This window comes from Botryllus schlosseri, chromosome 4 (genome assembly GCF_051294905.1).
Source record: "Botryllus schlosseri isolate E-star chromosome 4, Bs_hap1, whole genome shotgun sequence".
In the NCBI taxonomy this organism is placed as follows: domain Eukaryota; kingdom Metazoa; phylum Chordata; class Ascidiacea; order Stolidobranchia; family Styelidae; genus Botryllus; species Botryllus schlosseri.
Window position 1 is genome coordinate 2,722,236 of NC_137239.1, and position 13,521 is coordinate 2,735,756.

A 13,521-nucleotide genomic window follows, 5' to 3' on the forward strand; every position below is an offset into this window, starting at 1 on the left:
GTGGTCTGAAGTGGCATGTCAGTACCTATCGCTGCAGAGCTCGAAATTATGTACCTGAAATACCTCCACACTGTGGATCCACAGGCTCTTCTCGAAACAATATTTTATTTTAAAAGAATCGGTTGTGGAATGTACAATAAAAGAAACAGTGTAAGTTGCCGTTAAATATGACAATACAAATTGAAAACATAACAATTTTTTGACACAGTAAGACAGGATTTTATACAGTAATAACAGAGATTCTTGCAGGTACAGAACTGCAATACACAACTGAATAGTATGTGCTGTGCATGTTGAAATGAACCCAATCATTTTCGGATGACACTCGTCAGAGGTAAACGTCAGCAACTAGTGGAGAATTGGAAATAACATTGTATATCAACAATCGTATCACAAAATAGGCCTTCACCAGCATGAAATTTCGCGAGAGTGAGCGTTTAATGCACTATTCCCATGCAGGTGGTGCACAAACTTCTGTTGACAGAGTTTCGAATGGTGTATTTTGATAAGATATAAAATACACCAGCCGAAACTCTGTCAACAGGAGTTCGTGTACCACCTGGGAATATTGGATTGAATGCTCTCTCGAAATTTCATGCTGCTGACATCATATTTTGTGATACGATTGTTGATATACAACGTTCTTTCCAATTCTCTACTAGATTTGCTGACGAGTGTCGACCGAAAATATTCGGGTTCATTCCGATAAGAATATACTATTTAACAGTAATAACAGTATAAAAGAACTGGATTCGGAACTAAAGCAAGGTGTATGTACAGTAATGTAGTCAATAAATATTGTTTCTCAAAAATTGTCTGGTTTCATGATCAAATGATTGATTGAATTGCCAAAATGCCATAGTAAACCAATTTTGGCTAAACAGTATGTTATTTTGGAACAGCCCTAATATACAGTGCCACTAAAAACGAAAAATTTACTAATGAAGGCATAGCAAAAGTCTAGCCACTAAAAAAAACGAATTATTGTGCAAATGCATAAAATAACGAAATCCACTAGGTACAGGTACATTCCATACCAAAAGAAAGCACTACTCACAGTCCAAGTACTTGGAGCAAGGGAGATTAATTAGCCTACATTTTTTCAATCGATTGCTGGGCATTCTGATATTTTTTTCCAAAAATTGACGAACTTATTCGACTGGAATCCAGAATTTTTATCACCAACAAGGACACGTTGAATGAATGGCAATATTTGAAAGACCTTGGGATAACTAAGATCCCATGCGGAATAGCATGCTACGAGATCAATAATCATCTCAAACGGTCTTCTTTCGTTTTCGGATCTGCGCTTGATGGTGATGCGATTGGCCGCAATCTTAGACTGTTCATCTCCATTCTCATGATGTGCAATCAAAAGATGTGGAGGTGTCAACTTTGAAGTCGTTAAATCGACTGTATGTGCCTGGAATTAAAACAATATGTTAGCTTTAAATGATATTGCTAAATGTTCATGTGCGAATCCAGAGCACATGACCAACTTCAGCTAGAAATGCTTATTTGAGACTTCTCATAATGTAATGACTTTCTCTTGACTCGACTTGACTCGAGTCATTAATTTCTCAAAACACAAAAACGACTCGAAACAATCTGTGTATTGACTCGACTTGAGTCATTGCGCATGACTCGAGACTCAGATGGCCAAGAAAGACATTTCCACCGTAATTTTGAATAATACTAAAATAACCACACTATTGGCATTTCTTCTATTCGTACTGGCACTAAAAAATGCTACCAGAAACTACTAAAAGGAAAATCAGTGTATTATAAATGCGAATAATTCGGTATCACCAAACAGTCATAAAAAATGGGTTCAACAGAACTGGAACTGGAAACTGAGCAGTCGTCACAATGACTTGGACTCGGACTTGAGTCATAACACCATGAATCGGACTCGAACCTCTACTTGTTGACTTAGAATCGGACTCGACTCGGCGGTGAATTGAAAATGACTCGACTTGATTCGAGTCAATCCTATAAAAGTGACATTGAGTTGTGACTCGGAGCCTTGTGACTTGGTTACGACCCTGCTTCTCATACTAAAGCAGAGGTCTCAAACGCGCGGCCCGCGGGCCGCATGCGGCCCGCCAGAGCATTTTGTGCGGCCCGCGACGACATTTTCGATTTTTATTAATTTGACAATATAAAAGTGTCACATATATAATTTCAGGTTATAAAGTGAATATTCCCTCTTAAATTGCCCCGAAAGCCTGAAACTATTAATCAAACATCAGCATCACATCAATTGCAAACGATGTCGCAGTGGAAGATTCACTATTTCGCCACATTTCCAATTCATGATGACAAAACCTGACCCTTAGACGATTCGTGACTGAAATTTGTGAGTTGGACTTGGACGCGACCTTTTTTAGAATTACTCCGACTCGGGCTAACTCGATGGCAAAATGAATATCACTCGAGTGGACTCGGAATACCGTGAATTTGTTAGAACCATGGACGCAACAAACTAGTCGCGTACAGGGGGGATAGTAATAGATCAGAAAGTCGCCGCTTGGTATTTCGCTAACTAAGCAAGTAGTTTTGGCAACCATTGGCAATCTGTTAGTTACATCTTTGGTCGCTAAACCATGTTATTAGGGTCACTCAAAGGTTCCGATAGTACCGTGGTACGCTCCAACGATGTAACAACAATGGGCCGTTCGGCGTTCCAACATTTCAATCACTAGGACACATTCATCAATATATTTATATTATATTTATATTTTTTTCCGTTCCTATTATTGAAGATATTTGGCCATGAGATTAATAGCCTACTTATCAGAAGTATACCCGAATCCTGGATTGGAATTACAATGATCAACCTAAAAATGTTTTGATATCAGATCAGTCTCTATTATCAATCTGTTAAATTCAAAATATTCACAGTAGCTGCAAAATTGTAACCCGATAGCTTTTATGAAGGCATCATACGTTTGTCCGTCCATATGGTGTCTATATCTTATTATTAATATATATTATGTTTAATCGTTGAGTTGAGTACAACAACAATTCTATCCAAATTTGATGATTCTTTTCGTGTCAGGCCTAAATTGATACAAGAGTAAATCACATTTTGACGATGTGTGTTTACTGTCAGTCTGGTGGATCGGCTCACTTTCAATAGGACAATTCATTCCCGCTAAAGAGGGCCTACTTGGAAAGACATAGAGTACCCCTATAAATGATGCGGCCCGCATCGTCGTCAAAACTGGAAAACTGGCCCGCGAGCACATTTGAGTTTGAGACCTCTGTACTAAAGATATAAATGTAGTTGAATCGGCGAATAGTTTAAAGGGGCACTGTTCTCTAAAAATGATGTCGTCTCAAATTGAAGGGCGAAACGAGAAAAAGTTTTAGGCCACAGCCATATTCTTCACAATGCCACCGTAAAGGAGCTGCAATTTATTGAATTTTTTACAGGTGAATCATGCTCCAGCAGTCACACAGAAATCGAACTTTATATCGTTGTCAGCCGATGTTATGAAGGAAATATGTCATACAAGCAAATGTCGTTTAAACACCGCGTGCAACGGAAGATGTTCAGTCAACTACAGAAGACAACTATATGAAGTTCGATTTCTGCGAGACTGCTGGAGCATGATTCCCCTGTGGAAAATTCAATAAATTGCAGCTCCATTACGGTGGCGTTCTGAAGAAAATGGCTGTGGCCTAAAAAATTTTCTCGTTTCGCCCTTCACTTTGAGACCACATAGTTTTTAGAGTGCAGTGCACCGGTAACAAGCTTAGCTCCAAAGGGCAAATTTATAATAAGTTATTATATTATTCGATTATTAATTGAAGCATTAATTTATGCACCAATTGTGTTCAGATGCATAAATTTCTCTACATCATCAGAATATTCAGGGGTACCAATGAACCTCGGACCTCGTTCGATCATAACTTGTTAGCTGCTTATTCTTAAAGGGGCTCTGCGCTATAAAAATTATGAGGCCTCAAATTAACTCGCAGGTTGAAAAAAAATTGCCATAGACATCGTCTTCAGAAAGCCACTGTAATGGTGCTGCAATTCAATTATGGTTAACATACGAACTGCTTTAGGAGGATTTGTCCTCCTTTTTCAGGTTTTTCAAATTGTCGTCCGAGGACGCCTAAATGTCTTCCTTTTTGGCAACTCCAGTACTGTTAGTGTGAAAATCCTCTCCCGATTCCAAAATATGACAAACATATAAATTGAAAGAATTTTGCATAAGAACCCGTTACGCTCGAGCTTCCGCGTTTCTTAACCCATTGCGAAATTTATGGTGCGTTAACTTCACCATCGCTTTACTCGTTGTGACTTCTATATTTTCGCAAAGGGTTAAGAATTGATGACTCGCAGCCACGTCAGTTGGTCTTAGTACGAAATTCTGCAGCTCCATTACGTCAAGCGCAGTGTTTAGCATAGCATAATATACCTTCGTTTTAGGACGGCTCAAGAATTTCGATCATATTGAAAGATTTTATTAATAGAACTTTTATGTATATCTAAAACAGAGGTCTCAAACTCAAATATGCTAGCGGGCCAATTTCCTACTTTTTGATGGCGCCGCGGGCCGCAGGCACCAATAATAGGGGAATTCAATGTATTTCCGAGTAGGCTTTATTTGACGGGACCTTGCAGACTGACATTCCACACACATCTTGGAAATGTGATTTACTATTGTGAATTCATGCCTGCCACGAAAAAAATCACATTTTAAAATATTCGAACACAATTGTTGCTGCACTTGGCATAGTTGCTATATATTTAGTTGTAGTCACCATGCGACTGTACAAATGCATCGGGACATCGTAAAACTATCGTGTTATAGTTTTGCAGCTAGCGGACATTTGAACTGGCACAATTATAGGTAGAATACTTTAGAATTTTAAAAAGATTGATCTGATATCAGAGCATTGGAGCAGTGCCGCCTAATCCGGGTTTCGATCATACTCCTGATAACAACGCTATTGATGATGTCATTACCCAAGTCAAATTGAATCAGCATTAGATTTACGCTCAAATGTTGGAACAGATCTATTATAACTTGAATATAATGATTACTGTGCCATAGCGTTAGAAATTTCCAATCGCCGAAGTATTTATCGACCTTCCATTGCGTGGTAACTTTTGAAATTGATGTAATAGTGAAGTTTGATGAGTAGTTTCAGGTTTCTGGAGTAGTTTTGGGGCAAATTTCCAGTTTTCAAAGTAAAAAGGGATATTTGGCAGTTAAAGATTGTCGAATACTGCGAAATCCTAAATACCGTCACGGGCTGCATAAAATGGCCGCGTGTTTGAGACCTCTGATCTAAACTGAAGCAGATCCATACTAGACAGGTAGCAAATCTTACCTGACAAAGACATATTGCACTCAAACCATGGTTCGACTTTATTTTCTTGTCTGTGAGAGCCTTCTGGAGTTCGAGCAGGATATGAATTTCATCGTCTTCATTTCCCTGCAAACAATTAGAGTCATAATAGGCACAGGTGAGGGACATTCCTGCAATTCGAAAGTTTCCATTCCATCCATCACATTCCATTTTAGATAAAGGCAAGTTTAGGCATTAGCACTGTACGCAAGTTGTGGAATTATTGATTAAATGCGCGCTATCTCGTTTGCTATCATCTGAAGACTACTAATTCTTGTCTGCTTTATACACTCGTATTCCGTCGGTGTCACTTGTCAGTGTTTGATTTGTTATTAGTACTGCGCATTGTGCAGTACACGGCGTTGAATTACGTTGTCAAAAATTGATGCAACACAAGATTCTCGATGGCGCAAATTCTGAATTTATTCGATTAGTTTGAGCAGCAACATTCTATGCTGATTTCACCAAACTTACGATCCTTATTTGATGTACAAATTCGACTTCATCGTTAGAAACGTAGATTTCATCGCGCGCTCCGAGAAAACCATCTCTTATTGCGATTTGACGAGCAAATATACCTTCTACAAATTAAAGTGCATTATTTGCATCGGTGAGGACCGCAAGCCGCGTTTAAAATATTTCAGCGGGAAATCGCATTGCGTAGCATTGTGCGATGCGATATGCGTGACCAGACGAATCTCGCTAAATGGTCGCGGCCCCGCGTAACACTGATGATACGACTTCTTGAATTACAACTGAATATTAGAGTCAGAATGACCATTTTAAAAGATCGTGGTTTTGCGTTTCAAAAAGAGGGATTTCGACACCACCTGGTTACGCGCCTGCCGCCACCCCATGCAAAAATAAAAGTCAGTGCCTATGACTGTAGCACTGTTAATTATCAAGCATGATACCAACCTCTTGATCAGTCTGATTTCCAAAAACTTTATCAAGAGTGAGAAGCATTTCCATGTAGTTCTCATGCATTTCTTCAACACTTCTATCAACAAGCATTTGAAACTCATGTCTGATCTATTGAAAATAACAATGCGTTACTCAGAGCTGTTAGTCATGAATATGCACATCACTTAAACAGGTTACCTGGAGTAAGTAAATTCATCCATATTATTCATTTTAAAACACATAGCCTAGTTATTCAGAATAACGCGAAACAATAACTTCATATTGTTTATTTATTCGCTAAAAGCTTTTCGACTGACCCTCATCAGTAGCGAACGTCAATGATAGGGTGGATCAAATTCGAAATGTAAGAATTATTTTGTGTCTAAGATGTAATAATGACAAAAACAAACAACTAGTAGACGGGCAACATACGGTAGTAACGATACAATACAAACGTTAACGAGTACATATTCGGTTATAAATAACCGAGAACACAGCACACATTAATGAAATATTCCAAGGGTTTAGAGGCGTTCATTCTGCCTAATTGACCATGTTGTTTCGTAGTGAGCTAACAAAAATATCCGCCTCGTGCAACAGCACGACCAACTTTTCAGCTATGGCGCTGCAATTTGGAAGAGCTAAAAATTTTTTAGTCGTCCAAGCCTGGTATAGTGTACACTGTAAGCATGTCATGTAATGGGAAAATAGGGTATGCTAATGCAATAGGAAGATAAATATGCAATATAATTGCTTATTTTGCCGAGGCACACGAACAATTTCAACTTACTGATTTTCGAAGTTATGACTGCAAATTGAAGTCATCTGTAAAGAATGAAAGACCTCACCAGTCTAATATCTTGCAGCATTAAAAAGCTCTTCAAAATTTCAGCAACGCCACCAAATTCTAGCACCTTTAACTGATTGCGTCTGTCGTGATGAGTGAACTTCATGAGAGTGATGACATTCGGCCAATTGGCACCAGGTCTATTGAACTCTGTTTCCAACTGCACCCTGGCGTCTTCAATCGTTATATTAGGGTGACCTTTTGAATAAAATGAAACTTATAAATAATAAAAAAACGAATAACAATCATCCAATCACCTGATGAGCCTAGACACAAAGCATGCGCTCTCCATGAAGACGTACCAGATGCCTTTGTCTTTTGTCTGAGATTCCTCAACTTTTGCGACAGCTTTTTCGAGAAGTAATACTGAAAAGCATTTGATCATGAATGCACTTCAATATATTGAATTCGGATAGGATTCGGGCAGTAGGTCATAGTCGAGAGAAGACGGTGCTTCATAGCAAAACAAGTCCAGTGTCTTCATATTTTTGTGTCTCTTTTTACAATGGCTACAGAGATCTTCATATTTTGAATACACTATGCCACAGATCCTGCATGACATGATAACACTCGGATGTTGTCTGTGACAATAAATGTGTAGACAGCAAATTGGTTGTTCCGATAAAAGGGCACAACCAACACTTTCCATTAGACATTCTACCAAACCATATTAAGTAATTGAAACAGGTCAAGTGCAAAGAAAGATGTACATAACTTCATCTGCAAATGAGGTTTCATCACTAGGTCTATTATGATATCTTCAGATGAAATTATTAAACAGCATTAGCTCCCATTTTCATGGTCTGCTCTTAAGGCGCATCAAGCTGCTAGATCGAAAATAGGTAATCTATATCTACTCATACCGCTGGGCGCTGGTGCTGTATTTGAAACTCGATAACATGAACATAACATTATTTACAGATGATGTTGAAAATTTACATAAACGAATTGCCTTGCAGTAAATCAATAGGCCTATTTACATGACGGTTTAAGTCAGCTTCGAAGCTGACTCGTCGATCCGACTCTCTCGTATTCGATGAAGAGAGAAAGGCAAACTGCTTCAAGTCGACTCGAGCCTCAAGCTGTTGTGTAATGTGGTTTACGATCGGCTTGAGCGTTCGGCCAGCGGCGTCCGGCGATTTTCGTTCGACGGCGCTGGTTTTTGCCGCGCGGGCTCTTGGCATCGTAATTCGTGTTTTTCATCTGATGTTGAGAAATTGGGCAAACATGGCAAGGAAAAGTGGGGTTACTTTGTAAGTGCTCGCTTGTTTATGATGGAATACATATGTAGTACACCAGTACCGGTGTAGCAACCGTGCTCATTTACGGCAGTTTTATTAGCGATTCCCTTCGCGTTCTTTGATATTTGGCTGCGACGCTTCGATCTGTAGTAGCCTAGTTGCTGTCATCAGCTACATAAGATGGCTAACAAGGTAAAACGTTGCATCTGTATTTCGCTACTTCTCAGACTACAGTTCGGAAGAGATGTGGATTGTACCGGTACTACAATTCGACTACGACATGCATAGTGAACTGATGGAAGAAGCGGCCTTGCAGTGTGCTATATCGATACGGGAATACATGAACGATTGCTGCATTTCCTACATACTGTTCCACTGGATAAACTGATGTGAGCGCGCGTGTGATGGGATGGAGCTGGTGTCTCTCCCGGGAGGATGATATGGAGATTTGTGACTCTCCTGGTGATGATGAAGCGCAGCGGTGTTAGGATTATTGCTTTGTTTTTAGTTCTGGGTTCTGGGTTATAGTGTTCTGCTGATATGATGCGGTCGTGCGGGTGTTCACGATTTTCAGCTTGCCGTTTTGATATTGTATTCATGGTAGCCTATGTGTTTGTGAGGGTGCTGAAATTGGCACTTCTCAAAGTTTAATTGGTGGGTAGCAATTTAGTAGTAGTGCTCTATATTGCTCTTTATGACAGTTTTTATAGACATTCTTGGTATTGTTAACTACTTATTTGGTATATCATGCCGACAAGATGCTTCAATAAAATCTCTGCAGTAGTTGTTGTATCGTGACTCTTGAGTCACCGGCATACACGGGGTAGTCTGTTACAGAGGAGCTGCCGAACAACTAGAGGCCACATGGGGGTTGCAAGTGGGTCACTTGAGTGTTAATGACCTTATTTTAGTCGCATCGACAAGTGATGCCTGAAATATCAAAACAGTCGTTACTCCCGCCTATACTCCACGGCCCATTTTCGTTGACGCCGAAAAAGCTAGCTGATAACTTATACTTGTTGTTTTCTTCTACAATCATGATATAAACAAGATTATTTTCCTCTACAAATATCGATGTTATGAGTATCTCATCATCCTCGTTAATTTCGAGGATAAGAAACGTTTCAGAGTACGACCAAACACACATTGTCGTTGTACCTTTGCCCACCAAACTTACTACGAATATATATTTGTAAGGGGTAAAGCGACACCGGGTCGTCCACGATACAGCTTCCTGAAGGATCATGTAAACAGGGCCCCGCAACGAGTCAGCTTGGAGATGAGGCGTGACGTCACCGGAGACGACTTGAACGCCAAGTCGAGTCGAACATGTAACCAGGCCTAATGTGCTCCCTCTCCATTCCGTTTTGAACTAAAAACATCTCCATTCCCTCGCTATATGCTATTTAGATTCACGTAACAAAGACCGACAGATTCACGGTATATCTCACTCACTCTGGTCCTGCGTGGTAACGATCGATTGTCTCAGGATTGCGTCATACAGTCACGTGACTCAGTAAGTCATGCGTAAAGAAGAGACAGTTCATCAATGATAAAATACAAAGGGTACTACTAATAACTGAATGATTGCTATACTGTTGGCAATGATAGCGGTACCCGATACGAGTAAAATGTTCAAAGTCGGGGTGTTTCATACATATTTGTATGACAAATTTCTTCAGTAAGTTCGGTAGGGAAATAATATGATCAACCTTTTATTTTATCGCAATCTCTTAGTATGTTGATCTGATAATTTGTTTATAATAAACTGAAATGAGTAACAAGCGATTAACTATAAGGATTAACGTGACTATCGTAGGTATGTAAAGTCAGATCAGAGCAAACCTCAAGACAGCGAGTCGTCAGTCAGGTATTGGTACATCATGACCATAATATCTGATCACCAACCTATTTGCTTGAAGCCCGGTACCACTGTCGGTTACAATCTTGGTTATTTATAACTGTAATAATATTGGTAATTAAACACTGCAGCCTGAAGTAAAATCTATAACTTAGGACATACCGATCAAATCACATTTTGCAAGGCTTTTCGGCGTGTATCAATATTACCGCGCTTTAGGCTGCCTGGGATGATATATCACATCAATAGTAACCTCGTGAAGTTTCAGAGTGGAGATTAGCAAGCGACCTCTCAAACTCCCTCTCGATTGATATCCGGTATGAATGCTTGACACCACAGGAAATTTGTCCGGAATGACCATACCGATATGCATGTGAGCTCATAGACACATCATATGAGCATTAACCCACATCTTATGACATTCACTGATGATGTGTGGACGTGCACACAACATGGCGGATTCTCGATGTCAGATCTCAGCCGATAATATGTGTCAGCCAAATATTGTATATACCTATGCACAATGTTGTGTCTCATTCAACGCTGTGAATTTACAGTGTATCAACTCAATCTACTTGAAAAGTGAATTTCTGTTATCGACGGGTGAGTTATATCGTCCCAAACACGCGGTTCGGGATACCAGATTGCATAATGGTGAGCGTCCGGCTTCTTCATCGCTAGGTTGTGGAATAGACACCCGGCCGGGTCAAGCCGACCCCTCGTTGGAAGCGCCGTCGCGAGACAAATCCGGAGAAAAAAATGATCCGAATCGAGTCATCCGGAGCCGAGATATGTCCGGTCAAAGGGCGAAAAAAAGCGACCTTCGATCGGCTCTGGAGGCCACAACGTTTGTCCGATCCGGATAATTTTTTCACGGGGCGCCTAGTTATTGAGAAAGGAACGCGACTAGGGGTGTTTGGGCAAAAGGAATTTTGGACTTCCACTATCTTTCAATTTCGAACCCATGTTAAAGTATAGGGAAGTTGGACTTAGTGGTTATTACCAGATTTTTCAAAACTTTTGATCGGCTCTTGAGACCCCGCCGTTTGCCCGATAGGTGCGATTTCTTCTCAGGACTCAAATTTAGATTTATAAGATTTTTTTGTTCATTCAGATTTTAATTTTGGTGTGAGTCCATCATCTGGATATTCGATTTTAAATAGGGATTTCTGAATCATGATTACAATAGTGCCTATTCAGATTCAGACCGACCAGTGGTTGTCAAAATTTTCAACCTTGCGGCACCCTGGCGCAGTGATTCTCGACCTTTTTCGCTAACGGCACCCTGCAAACTGGAATATTTGACGGCACCGAAAGACATACAGAGTTTTGTTTTGAGGTGTTCATGGTGTCTGTCGACTACTATGGTCATGGTCATGTACACCAGGCAATTCTTTTCATTTCAATTCCGTAGCGGCCGACTTGTACAACGGTCCACATTCTTGGCTTTTATAAGACACCTCTTATACGGATGAGATGGCGATGAGGAGCCTAAAAAACGTCCATCGCCTAGGTAGGAATTCTGGAGTCGACCTCGGTCGGACTCGAACCCACAACCCATAGGTGTTACAGCTGTGGATTATACCGCTACGACCCTCCAAGTCAGAAATCCCTATACTTTAACATGGGGCCGAGATCGCAAAAAGTTGGACTTTGGTGGTTTTTGGGCCATAATTTCCCTCTCCTTGGCCCGATCGAGACAAAATAAGCACCGCCGCGTTCTACAGCGTGCGCAGCTTCGACCGATAGCAGAAATTCGGGAATCGAAAAAAATTGAAAAATTATGAAATTTCTGAAAAATCGACCGAAGTCCAACTTCCCCATACTTTAACATTGGGACGAAATTGAAAAAAGTTGAAGTCCAAAAATATTTTCGGAAAATTTATAAAAAAATTTCTCGGCCAAACACCCCCCCACGACTAGGCTCACACGAAATCTGGGACCGATCCGAACAAGTATAGGCAGTTTGCCATGGGGCCACGTGTTTTGGGGTAGGCGACGCGCGACAAAGTTGCAGCAGTTATTTCGCCCACGTTAAAGTATAGGCGAGCTCGAAAATTTTCGAAGTCCAGACTCCCCTTTGAAATGCATGGGCCACGTTACAAGGTCTGCTCCCGCCAGGCGGGTCCAAATGCCCCGTGCTACAGAGTAGTTATTAGCTTAATTAGCTTTTCATTAGATTATAATTTTCATTAGCGTACTTTTCCATTAGCCAAATTAGCTTTTCATTAGCTTAATTAGCTTTTAATTACCTTAATTAGCTTCATTAGCTTTTCATTGCCTTGCGTGTACAAAATAAAGGCACCCAGCGAACATGATGTCATTTTCAATGACGTTGGTGACAGTGGCGTTCTGCCACTCTCTGACCTCGCTTCCCCGTAATATCATCTATATCAGTTATTTTTAACATTTTTGAGAACCATCCTCACTTTCATATTTGCGAAAGATTCATCAGCGCCAAAGAACCGAAAATAATAGGATAGTAGATTGTCAATTGTATCACCCAGAAGACAACTCCTTTGCCTAGCTTTGATATCAACTTGGCCACTAAACCCCATGCAACCCAATTGATTTGATCGGCTTGTTTCAAGAACTTACAGCGTTTGGATCATAAGGAGACTAAATTATTGTAGACGTTACTAAAAGTTTTTACGTACAACGATAAAAGTTAGGGAGAAAAAAGTATTTATTTCTATTAGCTTTATAAGCACTGACTTTCATATTCCGGACACCATTCCAATTATGCGAACCGATTATGCGAGGATTGCCAAGTGCCCGAGTGGCACAGTGCCTACATGCTCGATTGAACGAAGTACGATCGACATAGGTAACATCCATAGGAAAGTGAACAATATTCCAACATAACATTGAATTCATACCGTTGCTTTCTGGCTCACAGTAGCAGAAATTGTAATATCATCTGACAGATAAATATTTCACGGACATTGTCTATATATATTATATAATAGTATTGACTGAATTGTATTATATGAAGTGGTGCGCTTTGTGTCTCAATCATTGTTAGCGTGTTTCGTCCTTAGAAAACTATTGTATCATGAAAGACTGGAGCGCAGCAGTACAATAGAGACGTATTCACTCTCCGCACTCGTGAGTAATTACATGTGGCATCAGAATTCATGTTATTGTTTTCGCAATACCAACATGTACTTTCATCATATTAAACCAGGCCGATATCCTTCATTATAATTTATCAGCTGCCTATAGCTCAACCCAGTTACGTCCTAGGTTTGTGTAAGACTTTGCGTGTACGGATCAGATGAAGAGGAGAAACCCCATGT

The 13,521-nt window shown here is 40.2% G+C and overlaps 1 protein-coding gene and 1 long non-coding RNA gene across 2 annotated transcripts; one reads left to right on the plus strand and one right to left on the minus strand.

Annotated features, from left to right (window-relative positions):
* Positions 1-88: 88 nt before the first annotated feature.
* LOC145436846 (uncharacterized) lies at positions 89-7,021 on the minus strand. The gene is made up of 3 exons (XM_080314061.1): positions 6,289-7,021; positions 5,353-5,457; positions 89-1,423 (listed from the first exon to the last, which is right to left on the minus strand). Exons 1-3 carry the CDS (start codon positions 6,382-6,384, stop codon positions 1,103-1,105), a joined length of 522 nt encoding a protein of 173 aa, XP_080170187.1. The 5' UTR covers positions 6,385-7,021; the 3' UTR covers positions 89-1,102.
* A 1,066-nt stretch (positions 7,022-8,087) lies between these two features.
* LOC145436847 (uncharacterized) lies at positions 8,088-9,617 on the plus strand. The gene is made up of 2 exons (XR_013914437.1): positions 8,088-8,373; positions 8,589-9,617. It is a non-coding gene; the product is annotated as an uncharacterized LOC145436847 (long non-coding RNA).
* The last annotated feature ends 3,904 nt before the right edge of the window (positions 9,618-13,521 follow it).

Excerpts from the sequence above, each read along its gene's own strand:
- LOC145436846 (XM_080314061.1), bottom strand. The coding sequence starts at position 6,384 with ATGCTTGTTGATAGAAGTGTTGAAGAAATGCATGAGAACTACATGGAA. Across the intron at positions 5,458-6,288 it reads GAAATCAGACTGATCAAGAG|GGAAATGAAGACGATGAAAT; the intron begins GTTGGTATCATG and ends AATTGTTTGCAG. Across the intron at positions 1,424-5,352 it reads GTGCAATATGTCTTTGTCAG|GCACATACAGTCGATTTAAC; the intron begins GTAAGATTTGCT and ends TTTTAATTCCAG.